Below are 25,671 nucleotides of genomic sequence, written 5' to 3'. Positions count from 1 at the left end.
CTTCCCAAGTGCCACCCCTGTGCTGCATCCACCCACGGAGCATTGGCTCCTGCTGCTCCTGCTCTCTTGGGAGCTGTGGGATGTTGCTGGAGGTGGAGGACATCCCTGTCCTGGGAGGAGGTGGAGGTGCTTGGAGGAGGGAGCTGTCTGAGGAGGGGTTGGAGGGGCTCACAGGAGGCAGCCCAGCTTTCCCCCAGCACCAGCCCAGCTCACACCCAACAACATGCCAGGGGCTGGTGCTGGAGGGAACCTCCTGCCCAGACTGTGCTGTGCTGGCCAAAGGCTCGTGGTCCTTTTGGGAGCCTTTGGCTGCCTCTCTCCAGCTGATCCCCAGTGCAAGGTGGTGTCCTGCCAGCACATTGTGTGACCAGAGGCTGAGCAGCCCAGCCCTGGGTTGTTTGGGATCTGTGCTTTTATTCTGCTCTTTAAATCTCTCCGTTGCCTCCTGCAATCAATCTCCCTGCAGAAGAGAGCCCAGAGCCTTGAAATCACTCTAAGCCTGTTGCTGCTCACAGCAGCCACTTCCCGGAGGTTTAATCCCAGCCACAGCTCCCTGCTGGCATTCCTGGCTGGTGGCAGGAGCCTGGCTGGTGGCAGGAGCCCTCCTGCTGCCCTTTGGCACCTCACCCCAGCTCCATGGGGACATCTCCCAGGCGTGTGTCACCTCCAGAGGCCAGGCAGAGGAGCCAGGATCCCTTTCTGGAATGGCCTGCAGGTAAGGATGGGTCCTGGTGTCACAGGGGAGGTTGGACACAGTGCTGGGGACAGGGTGAGGGTGGTTCCTCTGCCCTGGGCTCTTCCACACAGAGCTCTCAGCTGGCCCTTCCTGCCTCCCAGCAGCCAAGTGAAGATGCTCGTTCTGTCCCCCATGGAGTCACCCCTGTGTCAGCCCCTGTGGGGAAGGAAGGAAGGAAGGAAGCCCTTGGGCTCAGGTTTGGCTGTGATGAGGGCCCCATGGCCACCGGGGTGGCCGGGGACATTTTAAGAAGATAAAAGTGATTTCTTGCTGCTCGTGCTGGCAGGGGTTGGTGCGGCCAGAGCCAGGAGGATTAAAACAATTTCATAATCCTGGTGATTTCCTTTTGATCGGGATTATGAAACCAATCACGAATATCAAAAGCCACAGCTTAAAGCGGCAGCCGGAGCGGGGCCGGGACGCCCTGGGCCCCCTCAGAGCCCCGGTGCCCTCAGAGACGGCAGCCCTGGCACCTCCAGGTGAGCACTGCCCACCCGGGACCCTCGTCCTGTGTGGGGGGACCTGGGGAGGGGGGCAGGATGGGGATGTGGGTGTGCAGGGCCTCAGAATGCGGGGCAGGATGGGGGTGTGGGTGTGCAGGGCCTCAGGATGTGGGGCAGGATGGGGGTGTGGGTGTGCAGGGCCTCGGGAGCGGGGCAGGATGGGGGTGTGGGTGTGCAGGGCCTCAGAATGCGGGGCAGGATGGGGGTGTGGGTGTGCAGGGCCTCAGGATGGGGGCAGGATGGGGGTGTGGGTGTGCAGGGCCTCGGGAGCAGGGCAGGATGGGGGTGTGGGTGTGCAGGGCCTCAGGATGGGGGCAGGATGGGGGTGTGGGTGTGCAGGACCTCGGGAGCGGGGCAGGATGGGGGTGTGGGTGTGCAGGACCTCAGGATGGGGGCAGGATGGGGGTGTGGGTTTGCAAGGCCTCAGAATGGGGGCAGGATGGGGGTGTGGGTGTGCAGGACCTCGGGGGCAGGGCAGGATGGGGGTGTGGGTGTGCAGGCCCTCAGGACGGGGGCAGGATGGGGGTGTGGGTGTGCAGGGCCTCGGGAGCAGGGCAGGATGGGGGTGTTGGTGTGCAGTGAGCAGGCATGCCGTGTTTGGGGGTAGGAATGTGTAGGGATGCACCCAGCTCGGCTCCCTCCTCCGCGGCTCTGGCTCGCCGTGGGTCCAAGCAGGATTTGGCGTCCGGGAAGCAGGGGAATTTAGCACAGCTGCAAAGTGTGTGATGCTCGCAGGGAGGTGCCGAGAGCTGGCGGAGCAGCGGGGACATGCGGGACAGATCCCCCGGGCAGGGCCCGGCTTCGCTCCGCAGCCCAGACAAAGGACGTTCCTGAGGGAGGGCCGGGGCAGGATCCCTCCATCCCGGGCCGCTGGGTTCCCCTCCTGGGGCGTTCCCTGGGTGGCGGAGGGGGTCAGCCCCTGTCCCCAGCGTGGCGGTGGCCGCGGTGGCCCTGCAGGGACCGGGCCGGCTTTGGCCGGGTGCGCGGAGAGGAGAAGGAGGAGGAGGAGGAGGAGGCCGGGGCGGGAGGCAGGGCCAGCACGGCCCCACAGCCCAGCCAAGCGGCTGAGCTCGGGCTCGGCTGGAGGGGCTGGGATTTGCTGGTTTGGCCGTTTTTTTTTTTTTAATTTCTTTTTTTCCCTCCCCTGCTTCCTTCCCTTCTTCCGCTTTCTTTCTCCTTCTTTCCCAGCCCTCTCCCGATGCCGCTCCGGGGGTAAGGACAGCCCTCGCATCCCGCCCGTGGCCCCGTCCCGCTCAGCCTGGGGCTGTGAGGGGCTGCGGGGCGGCCATGGGGCCCGGGGGTGCCACGGGGATGCTCCTGCACCGCGGCCACGGGGGAGGCTCCTCCAGGGCCACCACGGGGACGGGATGGGACGGGATGGGACGGGATGCTCCGGCGGGGTGCAGGAGGGCAGCGGCCCCTCGGCGCCACCGGGCCGGCGAGGCGGGCGCAGGACGAGTGCCACGTGTGGCCCCGGGGCCGGGGCGGAGCAGGGGCTGGCTCTGCCCGCTGGCACCTCGGCGAGTTGTTGCCGGGAGGGATTTATGTTCCGCGGAGGTTTGGGGCCCTGGTTTCGCTCAGGAAGTGTCAGTTCCCTCCGGGTTTTGTTGCCGGGTGCTCCAGGACACCTGGAACAGTGTGGGTGGGCACTGGCGCTGCTGCCCAGCCCCTGGCCACCCGTTTTGGGGAACCACCGATCCCTCATTGCTGCCCCATTCCTCCTGCTCCCCAGTGATGCTGGCAGGATGTCGGTGCTCGGGGTGGATGGGTGGCCTGATGCTGTGCCACCTCGCTGTCCCCTTCCTCTCCAGGCGCACGCCGGTGGCATTGCGTGCATTTACCCCGCAGGGCAGGTGCGGTGATGCCCTTTGTGGGTGGGCAGGGGTCATTCCGTGGGTTTTATCCCCGCAGGAACCATGGAGGGGAGCCCTCCCGCTGAGGCACGGCGCCTGCCGCGGCCCCCCAAGCAGCACGCCCAGGGCGGCCGCGGCCCGGCCCCGCCGGAGCGCCCCGAGCTCCGCGGCCCGCACGCCGTGCTGGAGGGCAAGGTGAAGGCGCTGAAGGAGAAGCGGGGCGGGCGGCCCGGGACCCCCGCGGCTGCCCCCGAGCGCCCCTCGCCCAAGAAGCCGCGGCCCCGGCGGGGGAAGGCGGAGGTGGAGCCGCGGGTTCAGCTCCGGACCTACCTGACGGACGGGCTGCTGGACGGGGGGCAACCCGAGCCTGGCAGCGCCCCCGCAGCCCGCGGCGGCACCCCGGGGCTCTGGAGGGTGCCGGCAGCCAGGGGAGATGTGCCCGGCGGCGCCGAGCTGCCCCCGGACAAGGGCAGCAGGTCCTGGCACTGCGCCTCCCTCCATGAGAGACCCGCCCTGGATGAAGCGGCCCGGAGCCCGCTGAGGGACCGGGGGCGTCCCTCCGTGCCCGCGGCCCAGAGCTGGGAGAGGCTCTCGCTGGCTGAGCGTGTGGAGAGGAACCGGCGGCTGCTGCACGAGGTGCTGGGCCTCGCCCCTCCCGGTGCGTGTTTGGGAAGGTGGGAGGGAGGGAAAACCTTTGGGATGACGGGAGGGGAAACCTTTGGGATGACGGGAGTCCTCCAGCCTCCCACGCTGCAGGTGCAGCTCCCTGCTGCCTCACACCCCAGGGCTGCCCATCCCCTGCACCAGGATGTAGGAGGTGCTCATGGGTGATACCTGTCAGTTCCCTCTGGTGTCCTGGTGAGGAATTTCACTGCTGAAAGCAAAAGCGAGAAAATTTCGGGGACACACCAGGTCTGTGGGCATCACTGTCCCTTTGCAAGCTGCCACCAGAAAAGAGAATAAATTTCTCCTTTGATAGCATCTGCCCCGATGACCCCATGCCCATCATCCCCACAGTCCCACACCTACAGCCAGGTGCTGTTGCCCCACATTCCACTCCTTTGTGATCTCCCAGAGCCAAATATCTGGGAGAGCCCTGTGCAGGGTGGTGGGATGGGATATATGGGGGTGCTATCCAACCAGGCTAATGCCTTGTCCTTCCTGCATTTCAGAGATGCCAGCGAGCGATGGGGACTGGGACTCAGGGGTTTCACTGCAGGATGCTGAGGGCTGCAGGTAGGTCAGTCCCAGCCTGGGGCAAAAATGGACATTTCCTTCTTTCCCACTCCCCAGTCTTGTATTTTAAATGCACCTTTTGAAGCAGCTCCAGGGAAGGGCTGTGGGGCAGCTGGTGAGGGAGTGTGGCTGGGCCCCAGTGATGCTTCGGTGGGACAAGGGACAGGAGCCGGGTGTCCCCTGGTCTCTGAGCTCAGGACATCCCTGCCAGGATGCCAGGGCAGGAAGGGAACTGGGGAAGAGAATGGGACAGAAATTTGCTCCAGGTGCTTAAGAGGATCGAGGCAGCAGGAGTGTGTAATCTTGTTGGGCTAATGGAAAACCTTACAGGTACGGACTAAAAATAAAGAGGTGGCATAGGCAGGTGAGAGGCTGGGGGCTGCAAAGGGCAGATCAGTGAGTGGGGAAAGACCCTCCCAGTGTTGTGGTTACTGCCTCTGCTCTGCTCTGCTCTGGCAGCTGGATCAGTGATGGGGGTGCAAGGCAGAGCCAGGGATGCAGCACCTCCTGTGGACAGGGCAGCCAAAGCCTGGGGGAGGCCTGGGCCTCCCGTGGTGCTGCTGAGGGGGCAGCGTGTGCCCACCGTGCTGCACTGAAGAGGTTAAGGCCAGGCTTCCCGAGGAGGCTGCCTGAGCTGATTATTTTAATCAGGAGGATTAGGGCCATGGCCAGCCAGGAAGGCAGTGGTGCAGCAGGGAGAGCTGTCAGGTCCCTCACCCTGCACTCAGAGGGGGCTGGGGGTGCGGGGAAAGGCCCCCTGCAAGGGAAGGGAAGGCAGCCAGACAATCAGGTCAGGGGGCCACCCCAAACCTCCCTCCAGGCAGGGATGGGAAGTGGTGCCTGCCCTGTTTCCCTGTCCAGCTCGGGGGTGCCTGAGGCACAAAGCACTGCCTCGGCTGAGGCTGTGCCCGAGCTGGGTGGGTGCTGGGGCTGTGCCCGAGCTGGGTGGGTGCTGAGCCCGCCCCACGGTCTCACCTGGCACGGGGAGGGGAGGTCCCCGCCCGGCCATCCCCGGCGTGGCCGCCAGCCCGCCCATGAACGGCGGCCAAGCCCCGCTTTCCCTGGGCAGGGCAGCCTCGCCGTCACTGTTAAAGCACGTCTAATCCCTGTTATTTTTTCCTAATCCCGCTGCCCGCTGCGGGGCCGCAGGGCCTCGGTGGCCGGGCAGGAGCTGGAGCTGAGCCCGCGGCACGAGCAGGCCAAGCAGCTGCTGCAGCGCGCCCGCATGAAGGCCCGCACGAACCCGCTGCGCGCCAGCCACGACATCCTCCTGCTCCCCAGCGCCGTCCCGCAGCCCAGGTCAGTGCTCCACGGCGTTCCCAGGCCCTCGGCCGGGTTTGGGGCGCATCCACACGGGGTTTGGAGCCGGCACATGTGTGCAGGCACGCGTGTGGAGCTGGGATCCGTGCCTCATACTCGGGATGTGCCCAACCTCTTCACAGCGCGGTGTTTGGGTGTTAGTTGTGGTTTGTGGTCACACGGAAGTATCAGTGGTGGGAGGATGGCGTTTCCCAGCTGATGGGGAATGTTTTCCTGGGCGAGAGGGAAAACTGGTAGGAGGGAAAACTCCTCGCTGCTGGAGGCTGGACCACAGCGGCATCTCGCCAGGTCATGTGCGATGTGGTGTTCCCGGAATGATTAACCACACACCTCGGGCAGGGAAGGGGCGATGGAGGTCGAGCCCTGGCAGCAGGGAGGTGCCGCGGCCCCTCCGGATTTCAGCTTCAGGCTGGAGGGAAGCAGGGAGGTGCACCGCCCGGGCAGCACCGGCCGGACTTTCCTCCTTGCGCTGGGTTTTGCACTTTCCTCCTTTCGCACTGGGTTTTCCCCCTCCCGCCCTGCTTTCCCAGGCTTGCCGAGCAGCTCGCCTGCAGGGCGTCCGTCTGTCTGTCCCCATGGCAGGGAGCCGGGCGGGAGGCCGAGCGTCGCCCCGCGGGACGGCGGGAGCCTGAGCGATTCGTCCAGCGGGGAGTCGAGCTGCGGGCGGCCGCGGCGGCCGCGGGGACCGTCCCCGTCCCGCGTCCGCTTCGAGGACGAGTCGGCGCGGGACGCCGAGGTGCGGTACCTGGAGCGGCTGCAGCTGCGGCAGCGGCGGGCGCTGGGCTCGGCCATCGCCTCGCCGGAGCCGGCCGGCAGCAGGCAGCCGGGGGACGGCGCCGGCCAGCCCAAAGCCCGCGGGGGCGACCTCGTGGCCGGGGGCAAGTGCAGCGCCTGCGGCTCCTTCCTTGGTGCTGCCGCCGGCCGGGGCACGGACGCGCAAGCTGCCCCCGACCTGGCCAAAAGCAGCCCTGCGGCACACAGAAGCGTCCCAGGGGATGGCAGAGGGCCGGGCGCTGCCCAGACAGAGCCTAAAATCCGGCCTCTGGGCCCAGGAGGGTCCCCGCTGTGGATCCTGCCCTCCCGGCAGCGCATCCACACCGAGAAGATCAAGGAGACTTATATCGGGGATGTCACCTACATCGACGAGGTGGACTCGGCCCTGGAGAGCACCGACACCTCCGACGGCTGCCGGACGGACAGCGAGGAGGCCGGACCCCGCAGCCCCCACCTGCGGGGGCACCGGGACCCCCGCACTCGCGGGCACAGAACTCCCCGCGCTGCCCCGCAGCCGGAGCCGAGGGCCAGGAAGGGGACGTGTGCGGCCAGCGGCGGCCCCGAGGACGGGGACTCGGGTCCGGGCACTGTTTGCCCCCCACCACCGGGAAGAACCAGCAGCCGGGAAGATGGGGAACCCCATCGACATCTGGGGCGCAGCAGCAAGGGAGCGGGGAACACAGCTCGCTCCCCGCTGCAGCCCAGTGAGCCCCTGGAGCCTTCCTCGCAGCTGAGGACCAGCACCCCCATCCCAGGCACCCACGTCCCTGCTCCCCCTCCTACCAAGAAGGCCTGCGCCCAGGTGCCTTGCAGGAAAGCGCTGTTCTCCAGCAGCAGCCGCCAGGCGCCGAGCCAAGGAGCCCGGGGCCCGGAGCCGGATGCTGGCAGCGCAGCCCCACCGCAGCCCGGGGGCACGGCGGGGCCGGCCGAGCGGCGCAGTCCCTGCAGCCCCCGCTGGCTCCCGGGGAGCCCCCTCCGTGCCTTGTCCACCAACAACTGCAACAACACCCACGGGCAGGACGCCCCGGGGGCGGGCAGAGGTAAGAGCCCCACGCATGGGGTGCTGGGGGGTGTCCCCAGTGAAACAGGCGTGTGACTGTCTCTCTGTGGCTGCAGGGACGCTGTCACACCCCGCTGGCAGCCCTGTCACCGCCGTGCCCCCGGAGGATGCTGATCCTGCCGGGGAAGGTGCCGGGATGTCGGGAGCGCAGCCACAGCGGCACCCGGCCGGCAGCGCGGCATACGGGTGAGTGAGCACGGGCAGCCATGGCTTCCAAACAGGGCAGCCCTGGCGTCCCAAACTGGGCAGCCCCGGCATCCCAAACTGGACAGCCCTGGCATCCAAACCAGGCAGCCCTGGTATCCCATACCGGGCAGCCCTGGCGTCCCAAACTGGGCAGCCCTGGCATCCCAAACAGGGCAGCCCTGAGCATCCCAAACAGGGCAGCCCTGGCATCCAAACCAGGCAGCCCTGGTATCCCACACCGGGCAGCCCTGGCATCCCAAACTGGGCAGCCCTGAGCATCCCAAACAGGGCAGCCCTGGTATCCCAAACTGGGCAGCCCTGGTATCCCAAACTGGGCAGCCCTGGCATCCCAAACAGGGCAGCCCTGAGCATCCCAAACAGGGCAGCCCTGAGCATCCCAAACAGGGCAGCCCTGGCATCCCACACCAGGCAGCCCTGGTATCCCATACCGGGCAGCCCTGGCATCCCAAACTGGGCAGCCCTGGCATCCCAAACCAGGCAGCCCTGGCATCCCACACTGGCCAGCCCTGAGCATCCCAAAGAGGGCAGCCCTGGCGTCCCAAACCGGGCACTGCTGGGTTGAGCTCCCTGGGTGCAAAAACCTCCTAGGAACCACAGTGTGGGGGTTACCATGTGCCCCCTGTGTTTGGGGGAGCTGCGTTTCCCCACATTGGTTCTGCCCAGGGATGTTGGAGCAGATGTAACAGAGGCGTTTCACTGGTGTCGGGTTCTTCCCTTTTGAGGAAAATCATCTGCCCTGGGGCTTTCCAAGTGCGATCCTGCCAGCCCCATGCCTGGTGCTTCGTGTCTTAGCCTGGCAGGACAGTTCCAAGGTGGTGCCGGGTCCTCTGAGCCCGCTGGCAGGATGTGACCCCTTGGGGCCGAGCAGGGGACTTCTGAGATGTGTTAAACCCCTGAAATAATGGAGAAAACAGGGAGGGAGCCCTTCGGGTCACATTGGGTAGTGACAAACTTGTGTGTGCTGGGGCACTGCTGCGGGGAGGAGGCTGCCCCCGATCTCACTGTGCACCCCGATCTCAGCGTGCACCCCGATTTTACCGTGTACCCCGATCTCAGCGTGCTGCAGCTCTCGGGGCTGCCGGGGTGGGTCAGGATGCAGCCCCAGCCCGGAGGCAGCTGCAGGTCCTGCAGACATCGGTGTGTGACCTCCACACCTCTCCTCCTGCCCCCAGGGAGCCGGGGCGGCCTGTGAGCCGCAAGGGCAGCAGCGCTTCGGTGTCGGGGCTGAAGAAGCTCCTGTGCAGCCTGAGCCAGAGCACCAAGCAGCGCCTGGGCCGCTTCCGCTGCTACAGCATGGAGCAGCTGCCGGCCCCCAGCGGCTCCCCGCAGGGCAGCCCCGGCGTCAAGAAGTCACCATCCCTGCAGTCCCTGCAGCTGGTGAGCTTGGACATGAGGGGGTGCCATGGGGAGACACAAGGGAAAGGATGCTGGGCTGGGATGAAATGTTGCTGAGTGTGGATTTGTGGCTCAGGCAGTCCTGGAGGGGGCACGGGCGAATGAGCCACTCCAAACCTGCTGTGTTTGAAAAGCCCAGAGCCAAGAGAGAAGTGGAAGGGGGAAGGAGGGAGAGAGGGGTGGTAGTGGAAGCACAGATATGCTCATCCCTCCTCAGCAGTGAGCTGGGGAGTGCTCCAGGTGTATGGGATGTCCCAGTTCCTCCATTCCCTCGGCACATCAGTGGGCGAAGCACTGCAGTACTGCACAATGTTTGTCCCCATCTCAGCCAGGTGTTTGTCCCCAGGTGTCACCCTTCTGCCAGCCCCAAAAAGCTGCCTCTGTCCAGAGCCTGCATCCCCAGCTGGGGAAGACACCTCGTGCCAGTGCCTACCTCCTGCCCCAGACCACAGCTGACAGGTAGGACGGGGCCTGGCATGTCCCTGCGGCGCCCAGGACGCTGTTCTGGGATGCTGTGGTGGCTCGGTGCCACCAGGGGCTGCAGCAGCTTCCCTTGTCCCCTCTGCCCACAGGAAGGGGGGCTCGGGGCCGCAGCGCTCGCTGAGCGTGGAGGACATCGGGGCTCCGGGCCAGCTGCGCGCGGTGGGGCGCGTGGTGCAGGTGTTCCCTGATGGCACCAGCCAGCTGGAGCTGCAGCGGCCGCCCCACGGCGCCTTCGGCTTCTCCGTCACCTCCGGGCACGGCCGGCCCGACACAGGTACTGTGGGACAGCCCAAAGCTTTGGCACACTCTGATCCCTCCATGGTGCTCCCGTCCCACCCCAGGGGTGAGCTCAGGTGTGGGTGCAGGGGTTGCTCCATTGTTGGACACAGGTACTGTGGGACAGCCCAAAGCTTTGGCACACTTCAGGGGGCTCCCATCCCACCCCAGGGGTGAGCTTTGGCACGGGTGCAGGGGTTGCTCCATTGTTGGACACAGGTACTGTGGGACATCCCAAAGCTTTGGCACACTGATCCCTCCATGGTGGCTCCCATCCCACTCCAGGGGTGAGCTCGGGCGTGGGTGCAGGGGTTTGCTCCATTGCTGCAGAGTTGATGCAGGAGGGGGGACACTGCCATCACACAATCAATCCCATGTGTCCCTCAGCGCTTGGCTTGGGACACACAGCCCTCACCAAAGGCTGTTTATCACAGGTTTGTTTCTGTGCAGCCCCTGGGCTCTCAGCCACGCCCGTTCCCTCTGCAGGTGTCTACGTGCAGGAGATGGCGGATGCTGGCACGGCCAAGCTCTACGCGGGGCTCCTGGCCGTGGGGGACGAGATCCTGCAGGTGAACGGCGCGGCCGTCTCGGGGCTGGGGCTGGCCGGGCTCCGGCAGCTGCTGCTGCGCGCTGACAGCCTGTCCTTGCGAGTGCTGCGGCACCGCCCCGCGCCGCGCTAGCCCCGCCACCGCTCCTGCCGAGCCCGGCCGGAGGAGGAGCATGTCCCAGGGATGGGAGGAGGAGGATGTCCCAGTGACAAGAGGAGGAACATGTCCCACTGATGGGAGGAGGACGATATCCCACTGATGCCCCAGGATGCTGCAGAATAGCATGGACCAAGCTGCCTCACAGTGCCAGGACCTGCCCGGCTCCACTGCAGGGGCTTTCCTTGTCCCCCTGGGAGAGAGTGTGGGAGCAAGGACATCCCGGTGTCTCCAGGAGCTGCCCAGGTGTGGGGGACAGGGGACAGCCTGGCCCCAACAGAGCTGGGTGCATCTGTCCTGATGGGCACTGGGGTGACCAGCATGGGGACACCCCATCTCTGTGACCCCAGGAGACAGAGGGGCTTCCTGCCAGCACTGCCACCTTGTGCTGGAGGGCTGGTGAGGTTCTTTTAAATTATTGCAAACTGAAACCCAAAAATACATCTCTGCAATAACAAAACAGTGCCCTTGGCTTGTGGCATGGAGGGGCTGGGCTGGTGCTTGTGGCCTTTGCTACCTGTTTTCCCATGGCCCTGCTGCTCCACCAGCCACCTCCTGGCCTTGCTGTGGTGCTGGGGGGGCCCTGGGCAGGCAGGTGGGGGGGCTCAGCCACCTGCAGGGCTCCGTGGGGATTTTGAGGGGTTCTTTTTTCCAGCTGTGGAAGGCAAAACACATCCGTGGAGTGTCTCCAGCAGCAATGGCTGCCCTCTGCATGGTGGTGCCCCACATCTGGGCACAGCTGCCCACAATGCTGAGGTGACCCCAGAAACTGTAGATGCTGCTTATGTCTCAAAAACCAGGATGGTGATGCCTGGCAAATGCTGGGGGAGAGCTTTTCCCACTCCCTGATGCCAGGGCACCCGAGTTTGTCCCGGGAGCAAGAGTCAGGTAAGGAAGAGTGGAGATCGAGGCTGCTGCACCTTTATTTAGTGTTCAAGGGAAGGGCACCACCATCGACAGAAAAGCAAATGTACACGGGGGAAGGGAGCAGAGACACTCGGGTGGCTTGTGGTGATGCCAGCAGCTGGGGCACCCCCTGGACTACCAAAGGAGCACTCCTACATGGGAGTCATTCCCGAAGGATGCACAAACACACTGGAAGGAACACGGCGATCAGAGGTGTGCAAACAGCAGCAGCAGCAGCGAGCCCTGCTCCCTGCCCAGAGCCGTGCTCCTGGGAACCTGCTCCTGGAGAGCTCCAGCCCCGCCGAGTGAGTGCCACAGACACTGCTACAGCCAGCCTTGGAAAGCAGACAGCACCTATGCCCTGCGGGGATGCTCTCTGCAAGGATAAGGAGCCACTCGACTGGTGAGTGCGGGTGGGCGCCGAGGCACCGCGTGTGCGTTACTGACGAGCAGCCGGGAGGGCGGGCGGGACGGCTCCGTGCGGCCCCGCCCGGCTGCGGAAGGCACCGAGCCGCCGGCTGCGCATGCAGCGCCTGCGGGAGGGACACGGGGCCCGCAGAGCTCGGAGGGAGCCGCCGAGCCGGGAGGGGGAGGAGTGCTCAGTTCCGGAGGTAAAGCCGTCCGGTGGCAAGACTCTAAGGCGGGGGGTGGATGATTTTGGGGGTGATTTGCAATTTCAGCAGAAGTCTTTGCGTCAGTGCCAATTAAGTTCCTCCCCCAGCCCCATCTGGGAGCCATAAGCCAGGCTGTGCTGAGTCTTTTCATGCTTGCAACTTAAAATATGGGAGCAGTCTGGAGTAAGAAACCGTTTTTGCTTTCCCCATCCCACAACTGGTGCTTGCAGCACAGTCCCTCTGCCTGTTCCTCTGCACTGATACTGCCCAGGTGAGCTTTCTTCACATTTTTGGTACTGCCCACCTGGCTACTCCACATTCCCTGTAGGGAATCCAACCCTGCTGAGACAACTGGAGTGACAAACAACTGGGAGGTAACAAAAGGACTGGGGAGGAATATGGAAACATGATCTAACTTTGGATCTCCCGCCTTCTGGTTGCTTACAACGGAGGTGTCCAAAAAATAGCAGTTGGGAAAAATTAAGACATCCTATTTACAAGTTCATGTACACTTAAAATACATCACTGAGCACTGTTCCTCTGATCATGTGTGTCATGCACCCGCAGAGAGAACGTGGCTCTAATGGTCATCAAAAAAATCTTTAGAGTTTTTTATTTTCTTAAAAAAAATAAGTTATTTTAGACTTGGCAAATCACTTGCCAAAGGGAAGCAGCTGTTAAACAGAAGCAGTGACTCAGTTATACAAGGGCAAAGAAAGCATCAGTCAATGAGCTTTAGAGGCCTGTATAATGAGGGAGGCAAGTTTAAAAGCTTCAAGACTCTCCCTCTGTGGCTCACAGCTGATTGCCAGTGCTCAGTGTGCAGCACCCCAGGTTTGAGGCTCTGGGGTGTCTGATGGGGCCTGGGTGGCCGATGGCAGGACATGAGACCCTACAGCTCTGCCCTCTGCCCAGGGAGGGGGCAGGAAAGCTCTGCTAGGACTCGCCGTGCTCTCTCGGCAGTGAATTGGTGCTACAGAGCCCGCCCACAGGAGGCAGGGAGGGGCACGGGGAGCAGGGCCAGGGCTCCCCTCCCTTGCTGTGGCTTGGGGGGGATTCACCCTTCCCAGTAATGCCTGAGGCTGGCACTGGCAAGGCAGGTTGTAATGCTCAGTGAATTCAGTCACTCCTCCCCCCCGTCCCATCCTCCCCAGGGCTCGCTGCTCCGTGTCCAGCGGCTCCTACCTGCAGCGGGTGGGAGCGCGGGGTGAGGCGCCCCTGCAGCTCCAGGGACGCAGAGCCGGAGCCCGGGCCCAGGGGGCAGCCCCAGCGCTCCAGCCCCTCCCCGGGCCAGGGGAGATGCCGCAGTCCTTGGAGGAGGATGGTGAGAGCGGCCGCGGGCGCTCCTGCCGGGGATCTCTGTCTGTGGGCGGACGGAAATGGGCAGAGTTTCACTGCCCGCACTGCCGGGGCGAGGGGGCGGGCAGGGGGCGTCCCAGGAAGTTCAGTTTTTGTCATCACAGGACAAAAAACAGGATGAGCACCACTAGCAAGATGACGAAGAGGACAACAATTGCACACCACTGCCGTCGATCTGGAAAGAAAAGGAAAGCATCAGTCTTCCTGCTTTAGTGGAGAAGAAAAATTTGGTTCTGCTAGGAACCAAATTCAAACTTAAGCTACAAAAAGCCAAAACAACAATTCCTGTGGGGGAAAGGCTGTGGTGCTGAATATTGAAGTGAGGCATTCTCCTCCAGGATACACTGGGGTTTGGGAACAGCTGTGGGAATTCTGAGGCTTCTTCCCAACCAAGTTCAAACAGCTTTGAAAAGCTGGCTCCAAAGCAATTGGGAGGAACAAGCAGAGAGCTGCTGTGTTTGCTGTTCATTCATGGAGCAATCTGTTTGCCAGAGGAACCAGAGGGGATCCGGTGGAAGCTGCCTTGAGGAGCTCTGCCAGGAAGAGATTGTGGCGGCTTCCCTTAGGACAGGGCCAGGAATCAGGTTTCCCTGGACATCTTTACACCTCATTGGCTCATCACCTCTGAGAGCTGCTGTGTGCCCCGTGAGATGACGGTGCAGCAGTGGGGACAGGGCTGCTGGCACCCCCTCAACTCCTAGGCACAGCAGCTACCCCAGAAAGAGCCCTCCTGCTCGCCCTGGAATAGGTGATTCCAGCAGAAATTCCAGCTCTTTCACAACACTCAGAAACACTCTGCAGAGATCCATGGGTTTTCCCAGAGGAAAGGGCAGAGACACAGGGTTCAGCCGTGTTTGTGCTGCTGCTGAGCCACTGCTGACCCAAAGTGCACCGTCAGCACTCCAAGTGGTCTCTCTGGGGCTGTATTCCCACTACCTCATAAATCCCTCGGACAGCCTAATCCTGCAGAGCAGGAATGCTTTTCCTCCTGACAGGCTGCTGCCTTCCCAAGGTCCTGGGCAGCCAGGGGAGAGGGGTGCTGGAGGAGGTGCTGGCTGGGCACGGTGCCAGGCTCAGAGGCAGCCACAGCCGGGACTTCCCGGCAGCCAGGCCCGGCTTCCTGTTTGCTCTGGCTTCAGGCACAGCCTTATAAGGACTTTTCTGTGGGTTCTGCACAGAATTCAGCTCTTTCCTCTACCAGCTGAGAGAGATGTGACCCACAGCAGCCTGAAGGCACCAGCAGCCCCAGGGCAGGTGGGATTTGGGAAGGGGATTGCTGCAGGCATTCTGGTGCTGGTGGCCGGTGTTTAATGGCACCTTGACAGCTTTTGTTCCACAGGCAGCCCGGGAAAGTGCAGCAGAGCAGGAGGCTGCAGAGCTTCCCCTCCCAGCAGCTAGAGGGGGATTTTCCCAGCAGTAGCAGCATAAATAGAAAGGCATCTGTAAATAAAACAAAGGGAGGGGACAGGCAGCAGAGCAGCGTCTGGGCAGGAGCAGCTGCCGGCTTGGAACCCTTCCCCTTCTTTCAAGGACTGAGAGCTGCTCCCTCCCCTTGGCTGGCTGGGTGGGAGCACAGTGTCCCAGCCTGAAGACCCAAGGGTTTGTCTGTCCCTTTCCAGGACTGGATCCCCCTTCCCAGGACCTACCACTCGTCATGTGAGACACTTTGGCGAGCTTCTTCATGACGTTGTCGAGGCGCGACTGAGTGCTGTCCAGCTCGTGGGAGAAGTCATCCAGCATCCTGGGGACACAGGCAGGGCACTGCTCAGCACGTGGCACATCCCTGGGCATTCTGCACCACGCTCACACACGTGGATCCAAGCACTGATGTGAGCTGAGTATCACACCTTGGCACACCAAATGAATGTGGCTTCCTCTCCTGGAAGCACCCGAGGGAGGGGAAAAAAGCTGCTGAAACAGCAGCTCTGCTTTGGTGGGAGGTAACTGGGGATTCCTGCCAGACTGAGCCTCCCCTGGGTGTTTGTGGCTGAACTCTACACACATCTGCAAGGTGAGGAGTGGGGGAGGGCCTTCCTCCTTACAAAAGGAACGTCTCATTTATAATCTGTGATTAGCATCTACGTGTCAGCTGGGACTTTAAATCCCTTTTCTTCTTCAGGGCTTGCAGTTGAAACTAAAATCTTGTTTCAGTCATGTATCAAGTGGGAATGAGATCTGCAGTTGCTTTTAAGGTGCTTTTCAAGCTCTGCATGGAAGTTACCCTTTTACTTCCTCCACACAGTGACTGTAATGAATCTGAAAGCCTTCCTGAATCTGTGCTTTGTCAATGCCAGTGTACATCCAGAGTCAAGGTACTAATCCAATTGTCTCCAGCCAGTGGGACTTTAAAGCTTAATGCACTTAAAAGGACAGACTCCTTCATCTGGAGTGCCAGGGCACTTGTTAAACCTTCATTCAGTGGGGAAAACCTCACAGTGGTAGTTATGAGCTAATCTTGCAAGCATTGATGGCTCGTGTGATGATCTAGAAACAGACACACCACACCAATCTCCTCTGTGAGAGCAGAGGATTCTCATGCTGCACAGCTTCACACAGGTTGAAAGTTCCTCCTCTCCATCCAAGATGAAATCACTTCACAAGGGACATGGCCCTCCAGACTCCTACCAGCCAGACAAGGAGGGGTTTTAGGCATGAACCCTTCAAGCCTTTCTGGAAGCATAGCTGCTAGCCTGCACAACTGGGAACTTGTTTGCAAAGGACAAGAACTGGGAAAGAAATCTAATTTATATGTAAATGGATGGATGCAAAACGACTTGGTGAGCTGCCCTTTAACCCTTTGCGTGGGTGAGGGTTATTTTTAACTTCAGTGATGAAGAGCAGCTCTGTGCTGTGTGTTTCAGGGCACAGCTGAGAGCTCCTGGCCCCAGCAGCTGTCCAGGGGCAGCACAAAACCCTGCAGAGTGCAGAAGTGGCCAGGATCTGCATTGCACAGCCCCTCCCTCCCTTATCTGCTGGCTGCCTGAGGGGGAGCATGTGGAAAGGAGAAGAGGAAAGGTAAGGTGGCAGTTCAGCCTGCCCTAGATGCAGCCTTCTAAAGGAAGGAGGTTGCAGCTGGATCCTTGGGGACTGCAGTATAAAATGCTTTCCACAGGATGCCTGAGGCACCAGTGAATTCCAGGCTCTAGCAGAGGCAGAGATGGGTGTGTGAGGACATCCAGCCATGCTGCAGCCAGCCCTGTGCCAGGTTTTTGCCCCCATGTCTCACACTTACACTGCCTGCTCTTCCAGCTCGCCGCCAATGCGCTGGGACATGTTCTTGAGCACACCGATGCTGCCAGAGACCAGCTCCAACTGCTCATCCTGCTGCTCCACAATCAGCTGGGGCCAAAGGGAAGAGAAGAGGGCAATTACAGATCTGCTGCCTGCAGCTGGCTGGGAGCCAGCCCATCCAGTGCACAGGCACTTGCTGCTCAGCCAACATCAGCTGTGAGGCCTGGGCTCAGACCTAAGCCACCAGGAATGAGGACTGCATTCCTAAGAAATGCTGGAGAGGAGACAACCAGGGGAAGTCTCCATGGCATGGCATCCCCATGGCAGGCTGCAGTCTCCAGACATCCCTACAAATCCAGCTTCTGCTCATCCATGCTGCATGCACAGCTAAAGTGACTTTGGAAAGCTCCAAGGGCTGCTCATCAAAACCTTGGCAAGGTGAGCAGGCCAGGGAGGCACACTGATGCTGTGCCTGGGAAATGCCACCTGGAATGTGCCACAGCTAACACGGGGTTAATGCAAGCAGAAGGCTGTGGCAGCTTCTACAGCTATAAATAGCCAGCCTGGCTCTGAATGTGCCAAAGGAATAAGTCTGCTGCTGTTTTAAGTCATTTTCAGGGCACAGTCACGCTAAGGATTAGCCTTACCCTAGTTACCTATTTCTGAAGCTGTTTATCCCCCTGCAGTCAGTAGGTAAAACGTGTCTGGAAGCCAAGGTGGCAGCAAGGCTCAGGAGCTTTAGCAGAGTTTGTCACCTCCCAGTCACTGCCTGTGTCAAGGCCCTGCAGTTCTCCAGGCAAACTCCCCTGTCAGCTGGGAAGTGCCTCACCAGGGCTTCTCCCAAGGCCTCCCACAGCCTTTCTCACTAATCTCACGCTGACAAAGGCAGGAAAAGGAAGCAGGCGCGTGCTCCTGCTCCCAGCCTGATCTGATGGGGGATGCACACAAACACCACCAAAAATTTTTTATCCAGGGGAGGTTGCATAAGACAAACGGGCCTTTTTCTTCTTGCAGTGTTTCTACCCTTCCAAGGATTTCAGCAATCTTTGCACTATTAAATCCTAGTGTGCTACATCTTCCAGACTGTGCCAACTGCCTCCTAAACCCAGCAGAAGCCCCACGCCTCCAGGGTTAAAAACCTTGTGCCCAGATCACCCAAAGCTGTGCTGCACAGGAAATGCAGGCACAGACACATGCCACAAGCAGAGAGGAGAACTGTCAGGCTCCTGGAGCCAGAGCAGCCCCCTGGCACCCAGTTGGCAAGCAAAGCTATTTAGTCTGTGATGCCAGCTGCCTTACCTGTTGCTGAGCTTGCTGCTCCTCGATGAAATGTGAATTGGCTAATTGCAGCTCCCGGTCCAGACGGCTGTACTTGTCAGGTCCAGAGCTCCAACTCTGACTCCCACTCTCTCCCAGGAGTGCCTGAACAGATGCAGAGAGCTCTTAGCAACACCTTTGTGTCTGCTCACAGCCCGTCTCCAGGGTGAGGTGGGAAGGCAGACAAGGCAACACTCGTGTACACAGGCACACAGCATCCCCTTCCTCCTGCTCTGCTGCTGCTCAGCCAAAGTGCTGTCAGGAACTAAACCAACACAGAGCCAAAACACCAGCCTGGGAAGTCTCTGCAGCCTGGGATTGCAGAGATGCCTCTCCAGCAGCAGGAGAGCTGGAGTGTGGCCTGTGTGTGCAGGAGGCCTGCACAGCACAAAGGGCTGGCAGAGGCCTGCTCAGGAGGCAGCACTGTGTGCTGGGACATGTGAGCTGGGAAGTGTCTGGGTATATTGTGTTAACACACGTACAGCTCCATCTGAGACCTCTCTGCTAATGACAGGGGCTTAAGAGGGTCTGGATAAAGTACTTAACCAGTTGAGCTGACAGTAAAATAATGCAATCTATAACCAGAGCAGGGCTGTACGTTTATGTTCTATGGTCCAGGCTGCCTATCTCTCCAGCAGCCTCTTCAGCTGCCAGCATACAAAGTTACTCTTGCTACCTGCCTACAACCTGAACAGATAAGCTCTGCAAAGCCTGCAGACAAGTGGCTTTCCAGCCAAATATGTCTGGTCCCTGAAAGGGTTCAGGGAAATATGTCTGGTCCCTGAAAGAGGAATAACCCAAGCTACAGCTGCTGGAGAATGAACACGAGCTGCATGTGAGGAAGTGCAGCACTAGGGAAGGGTTAGGGACTCTGCCCTCCAGTGTGGAAGCCAGGCTGACTTGTAGAGACCATCCTGCAGCTCCTGGTTGTGGGCAGGATGCAGTGACTGAGTATTTCTGAAGAACAGCAAGACAATGACCAGGCTGCTCTGTCAGGCTGAAAACCAGACAGTGTCTATGGTTCACCTGACTGACAAGGTTCAAGGAGGGGTGAGGAAAGCTGACAGACTGACCATGCAGGCAGCAGCAGGACATCTGGCTTTTTCTGCCCCCAAGACACTGAGCAAGCTCCTGGTCACTCCAGTCTGTGGCAAGGGCAGCTCCTTTTGATTTAATATTTTATTTAGTTCACTAGCTTTGCCTGCAGCTTCAATAGAAAGGGCCTGTTTGCCAGCCTGGGCTGTGAGGGTCAGGTCATTGCTCAGACACAAAGCCCAGCACGAGCCCTGCAGTCTGGAGTGAAGGTGAGGGGCTGGGAAGGGAGAGGAAGGCAGCAAGGGGAAGTCAGCCTTCCTGACCAGATGTCACTGCATGAGCTGAGCCATATGGTCTCCTGCAGCTATCAGGAACCTCATGCAAAGGAAAGCAGCAAATCACAGGGAAAGCTACAGACTTGTTTGAGCAAGGGTGTCAGGGACTTTGTTGCTGGGAGTGTTTGCCAAGCACATTAATTAACCCTGTGACAAGCTCAGGAATGAGTTCTGTGCTTCTCAGTTTGTTGTTTTTGCCACGTGTGGCAAGGCTGATGCAGTACAGACAATTCACTGTATGAAGCACACATCAGCTTTTACTGGAGTGGGTCTGGAAGTCAGCTCCAGTATCTCCTCACAGCCTCTCCATCAGCCAGGAAGCAGCACAAGCTGCATCTATTTCTATTCCTTAGATTACAAGTGCAGACAACACCAGACTCCTGGAGCTCCTTCCATCTTCTTACATGGCTATTACGAGAAGCAGCTGCATGAAAGGATATTGCACCATCTTGGCTCCTAAATCCAGCAGAGTGCAGGATTACACTCATTGACATGGATTCTGAGCTGCTTCCCCCCGGGGAGGAGGAGGAGGAGGGAGATTTCCCTTTCCATGGGATGGTGCAATGCTGACAGTTGTAAACAAGCAGCTCTGAAGACAGAGCCAGATGGTGAGTGCTGACTTACAGCTCTGAGAGAGGCTTGGGAGAGGCTGGCAGCCTGTGAGAACCAGCTCTCCCAGGGCAGCCAAATGGACACAGCTCACAGCCAGCCTGGGAGCCCCTTCCCACACCCGAGGCCTGTAAGGGGAGGGACACCAGACAGGACAGACATTGTAGCAGAAATAAATTGCCCATTTCTCATTCTCACCTGCCTGTTTTTCCTTTCAGCCAGTGCTTGCATGGAAGAGTTTGACATCTGATCCTTCATGTCCTGTTCATTCAACAAAGGAAGGAGCATGTGAGCATTGGATTTGAGGTGACAGGCAAATTCAGGGTGCTACAGGGCTGTTTATACCCAGCAAGGCTTCTACAAGGGGGAAAGAGGGAAGGGAGATTTTCTTTGAAAACCCACACTTTTGAAGAGTCTGGAAACACACTGTAGAAAGTTTCATTGTTATACTAATACTGGAATCAACAGCATTGGGATATTTTGAAAATATTCCTCATTTACTACTCATTTTTCTCCACTACAACCAGAACCATGCTGATTTGTGAATAAATGAATGTTCCTGTTGACAGAATGTAAGGAAGTGTCTGTCAAGGCCTTGAAGCCTGTAACCTCCTGTGCTTTATTCCCAGCTGCATCTGGTTTTATATTCCATAGTAGAAGGTGGATTTGCTGTCCTGTGGCCATCCTGTCTGTGTCAGTGTTCTCTCCTACCAATTAATTTTTGCTGGAATTCCTGCAGAAAGTCACTAACCACAGAAGGCTCCCTAGGACAATAAGCTGGTTTTCATAAATTAGCAAGGAGCCAGCATCATCTGGCAGAGGCTGATCCACCAGCAGAGGATTCAGATGTGTTTTACTGTTCAGAGATATGCAACACATCACCAAAGAGCACCACCACATCCCACTTGGTTAATTCTCACTGGCTGTAGCACATCACAAATTTCCCCCATGGAAACTGGAAGCCAGCTGCACAGGTCCACTTACAAATTTCATTTCCCAGTGGGAGACACTGCTGCAAAAGCCATTAGCCAGCATTTTTCAGCCAGGAGAAGAGGACCAGAGAGCAGGCTTGCCTGATCCTGCCCATTAGGGAGCGGACTACACCATGGGCAAGGCAGTAAACACGTGCCTGCTACCTGGGGCCAGTGTGGTTGTGGGATCAGTTCCCAGGCACTGCATCCAGACCACAGGACTGCAGGTAGGGGAACAGGCTTGCTGCCAGCCACACCAGTGCATTCTGTGCAGCAGGAACATCAGAGTCATAAGGGACAGCAGAAACTCAGTGTAGCTATTAATAGGCAGAAAACTTCCTAACTAGCAGCTTGTCACCAGGCTTTGGAAAGATGTTTCCTCTCTATTTGTTACCACCAAGTTGTTAAAATCCCCTTTTTGCTTCTCAAGTGTAAGCTTAAACTAAAAAAAAAGTCTTCCTCAAGTTAAAAATAAATCCAGTGGTTGTTTGGACTATTTTGCAGTGGTAGGAAGTTGAAGTCACCATGTCAATAACAGCAGGCTATAAACACCTGTCAGTGTTCAAAGTGGTCTCCCTGTTGCTGAAAACCAGTGCTACAAATGGTCAGGACTGTCGAGATTTCCCTCAGCTCTGAAGCTGCAGAGTTTGCACATTGCAGCTGGGTCTTCACTCTTCCTCCTGCTACCACAGGCTCCCAGAGCACTGTGAAGGCTTCAAGGGTCAGCAGCACAAAAGGAGGGAATTCCATGGGGCACCTGCACCCCCAAACCCTTCTGGGCAGCTCCAGGAGGGAACACACAGGGAAGAGGAGGAAGCCTGAGAGTCAGCAGGTAGCAGCTTTGTTCTCTGCTCCCCAGTCCAGCACAGATTTCCTTTTTTAGCCCCCCATTGCCCCCAGGCCCCCCAAGGACAGGCTCCTTACCCTGACCACCTGGCGCGTGCTGGTGATGAAGGCCTTGCGGATCCCCAGCTCCGTGGCATCGAGGTTGAATTTCCGTGGGTTTGCCTCCACGATGCCTGGACACCGAGTCAAGGAGCCCCCAGAAGTGGCACTGGGCACACACACAGACACACAAAGGGTGCCACGGGGCCACTGTGGTGTGCCTGCCCCACAATGTGACTAGCAAAGAGCAGCAGGCTGGATGGAATGGGAGACACAGCAGGAATGTGCCATGAAGCTCAAGCACACACACAAGGTTTCTCTTTTCCATGTGTTTTTTGGTTCTGTGGTGCTGTGCAGAGTTTTCAGGAGCACTCAGGGAAAAGGAGCATTTCTGGAAGGCAGCCTAGAGAATGAACTGACCCTGCAGAAATCCAGATTCACACAACACAATAGGCTTTCTACAACAAAGCCCCTCAGAATATACTCTGCAAAAAGGCAAAAGGAAAATCCTTGCCTTAATGTCTCATTTGCAATTTGAGAACGCAAAATCCAATCCTGATTTTTGCAAAGTGACAAGCACTGGGACTTGGCTATTTAGTACAACCTGAGAAGTGCAGCTACCCCCAAAGGGCCACAGAAAGGATATTAATGGTTTCATCCAGGTCCTCCAGGTCCCACTCGATGCTCCGCAGGTTGTTCCTGAGCTCATTAGTGGTCCAGTCGATTTCTTCTCTTGTGGCGATGGAGGGATCTTGCAGGAGCTCTGTCCACCTCTGGAAGAGCCCCTGGGCAGTGTTCACAGCTTTCTGCACCTCCCTGCAGCCAGCAGAGTGAAGAGAAGCCAAGAATTATCCCCAGCTGCCCTGCAGCAGTGACACTGGGACAGCCCCGTGTCCAGCTGAGCAGGGATGCCACAGCTTCACCCCAAACATCTCTCCTTCCAACAACTTTGTGTTGATTTTGTAAAATAAGGATTTGCCCTGCATCTCACTGCAGCATGAAGTTATTCATGAAGGGACCTATTTGTCCAGGGGAAGATGCTGAGTGTCACCCAGGCAAGCCAGGCAGAGGGTCTGAACAAGGCAGCTCTTTGGCAATCCACCCTTTGCATTCCTCTCAAAAATTGCCCTCTCAAGGCCCTCAACTACCCATGTAAGATACCCCAAGGGCACACAGAGTTACAAGAACTGTCCCCACACCACAGCCAGGCAGATTGTTGAGTACAGAATTGTTTATTTTAATTCAGCATTTAAAAAAAATACACAGGCCTACTATGGTGGCTTAGGAAACACAAGTTTTTTCTGCTGCTCTAAGCTCTTTAGGAGAGGAGTGCATTCACAGCAGGGGAAGGCACTGCTGACAGCTCTGCTTTGGGGCAAGCAGGTTTGTAAATTTGGGTCACAGACTCTCAGTGTGGTTAGCTGCATTTACAAACTCTGAACTGCTCCCCCATGTTCACAGGGAGCTGGGATTAGGAGGGGACATGAGATCAGACTGTGCTGGTGTCCACCATGAGCTTGCACAGAGCAGTCAGATGTTTCACCCCAGTGAAGGAAAGCAGGGGAGGCCCAGGGCAGATGAAGGGATGTTCTGTCCTGCCAGGACTGCAGCTCTCTAAGTTCCACCAGGGCCTGAAGTTCTCCAGTTGCTGTCTAAGCTGCAGTTTCTCAGCACTGCGTGTCCCTCCCACTGCTCTGCCACTCTGAGTGCCCTAAAGCCAGCAGCCTGCACTGAGCATCTGGAAAACTTCATTCCCTCCTCTACTTGCCAGCACAAGTTTTGGGTTTGTTTGGTTGGTTGTTTGTTGGGTTTTTTTTTGTTTGTTTTTCCACACTTGTGGAAGTCCCCAGCAGCAAGAATGTAAAGCAGAGCTGGGTGTCCTCTGCTGGGAGGAGCTACAGACACCAGGAAAGCGAACCAGGAGCAGTTCTACACCAGCAGCAGCCCCTCCGACCTGCCAGGTAATAATTAACCATGGGAGCGGCAGCACATCCCCTTTCCCCTCCCTGCCCTTCCCCACACGCTGCAGGAACATCTCTGGAAAGTCTGACAGGACAGACATTTGCTCCCCACCCGTGGCAACTCCTACACTTTCCTCTTAGTTCAACCTGGTAAAGGGATTCACTTTCCCTGGCTGCATCAGTTTCCCCTCCCACGCTTTTGTTCTTGCACGGCTCTCCCAAACACCCCACCAGGAGCCCCTGTGCTGCCCCTCAGGGCTGTTTTGCTGTGACAAGGGGCAGAAGACCAGTCCCCAGCAGAAGCTGAAGGTGGCCCGTGAGCAGTGTTTAGTGATGGAGCTGCTTTCACAGAATCACAGAATTGCTGGGGTTGGAAGGGATCTCTGTGGATGATCCAGTCCAAATCCCCTGTCAAGGCACTGTCACCTGGAGCAGGGGACACAGGGACACCTCCAGACAGGTTTGAAGTGTCTCCAGCAAACTCCATGACCTCCCTAGGAAGCATTTTCCAGTGCTCTGCCACCCTCACTGTAAAGTTCTTCCTCACCTTGAGGTGGAACTTTTTGTGTTTTAGTTTATGGCCTGTTGCTGCAAAGGGTCTGGCACCATCCTCCTGACACCCTTAGAGATATTTATATGGACTGATGAGATCCCCTCTGTCTTTTCTGGACTAAACAGGCCCAGCTCCTCCAGTCTCTCCCCACCAGAGAGATGCTCCAGACCCCAAATCATCTTTGTGGCGTCCACTGGACCGTCTCCAACAGAGCTCCTTCCACCCTATTAATGACAATTTTCCTTTGGCCACCTTTAGCTGGTATTTCCCTGCGTTCTCTGCAGGCTTCCTCTCAGGGCCATTGTTTGTCCCACAGCTGCTCCCTGCTCCTCTCCACCTTTCCCCATTGTCCCCCCGCCTTCCAGCCGCGAGCCCCCAGCCCCGCTTTGCCCGCTGGCCCCAAGGCCGGGGGGCCCTCACAGAGCCCGAGGAGGCCCGGCCGCGGCCCGGCCCCTGCCGTGCTGCCTGCATTGCCTCGCTGGCCGGGCCGCACAGCCCGCACAGCCCTCCCTCAGCCCCTCAGCAGCACTGGGGGGCCCGGCCGCCATTTTCCCCCCCTCACACACAGACCCCCGCCCGCCGCTCGCCCCCCGCTCCGCGGGCCTCCCGAGCTGCGCGGCGGCCCTGCCCGCCCCCTCCGCGCCCGGATGAGTCTCCCAGCCCGTTTGGCGCCCCTCTCCCCGCGGCCCGGCGCGCTCGGAGCGCGGCGCTCACCCCTTCACCACGAAGAAGGGGTCCTCCATCGACATGGCGCTGCCGCCGCCGCACGCCACGGCCGCCGCCAGGCCACGCCCCCTCCATCGGGACACGCCCACACAACGCCCTCTGCGGGCCACGCCCCCGCTGCGCGCGGGTGGGGCGTGGCAGGTGACGTCACCCTATCATGGCGGCGGCCGAGCTCTGCGCGCCGGGTGCGCTGGGGGATCGCGGCCTTGTCCCGGCTCTGCCTGAAAAGCTCCCGCTGAGCGCCGGTCGCCCACGTTTGAAAAATGCGTATTTTATGATTGGCTTTTAGCAAGTATTCAAATGAATATTATATGTGTTATCTTAGAAAGTTAAGCTGTCTTAATTTTTTAAGTAGTGTGTTAAATATAGTGTTGGGTTGTAACATAGTGTTAAAATAGAAACAATGCTATGTAGGATACTTTTTTTTCTAAAGAAAGGACTCGCAGCAAGATAGTAGCCACAGGACACCTGAATCTTTCAGAGAAAGAGAATTTATTGCTCCATTATCAGAAGAAATGAACTTCTTCCTGCCTTGCTCAGCCATGAAGATGCTGTTAAAATTCAGAGGAAGAAGCTGACACTGCCCAGACAGAATCCTGTGTTTGAATGGAATTTATGCATC

General features: G+C 58.9%; 3 protein-coding genes across 3 annotated transcripts; 2 read left to right on the top strand and 1 right to left on the bottom strand.

Moving 5' to 3' along the window:
• The first annotated feature begins 67 nt into the window (after positions 1-67).
• Positions 68-3,101, top strand: LOC143694704 (uncharacterized). The gene is given in 5 exon segments (XM_077182704.1): positions 68-371; positions 374-611; positions 614-715; positions 2,428-2,759; positions 3,051-3,101. Coding segments are annotated over 5 exon segments (1,014 nt in total). The 5' UTR covers positions 68-80.
• KIAA1614 (KIAA1614 ortholog) lies at positions 2,273-11,459 on the top strand. The gene is made up of 9 exons (XM_054638772.2): positions 2,273-3,750; positions 4,265-4,328; positions 5,478-5,627; positions 6,231-7,462; positions 7,539-7,668; positions 8,862-9,066; positions 9,431-9,543; positions 9,657-9,841; positions 10,330-11,459. The coding sequence occupies exons 1-9, from the start codon at positions 3,156-3,158 to the stop codon at positions 10,521-10,523; spliced, it is 2,868 nt and encodes a 955-aa protein (XP_054494747.2). The 5' UTR covers positions 2,273-3,155; the 3' UTR covers positions 10,524-11,459.
• On the bottom strand, positions 11,453-25,181 carry STX6 (syntaxin 6). The gene is made up of 8 exons (XM_054638244.2): positions 25,038-25,181; positions 22,445-22,625; positions 21,849-21,932; positions 20,152-20,214; positions 17,957-18,079; positions 16,659-16,765; positions 15,073-15,167; positions 11,453-13,601 (listed from the first exon to the last, which is right to left on the bottom strand). Exons 1-8 carry the CDS (start codon positions 25,070-25,072, stop codon positions 13,525-13,527), a joined length of 765 nt encoding a protein of 254 aa, XP_054494219.1. The 5' UTR covers positions 25,073-25,181; the 3' UTR covers positions 11,453-13,524.
• Positions 25,182-25,671: the final 490 nt, after the last annotated feature.

This window comes from Agelaius phoeniceus, chromosome 8, assembly GCF_051311805.1.
Source record: "Agelaius phoeniceus isolate bAgePho1 chromosome 8, bAgePho1.hap1, whole genome shotgun sequence".
In the NCBI taxonomy this organism is placed as follows: Eukaryota; Metazoa; Chordata; class Aves; order Passeriformes; family Icteridae; genus Agelaius; species Agelaius phoeniceus.
Note: the sequence above shows the minus strand (reverse complement) of the source record. Positions and strands in the feature narration are given on the sequence as shown.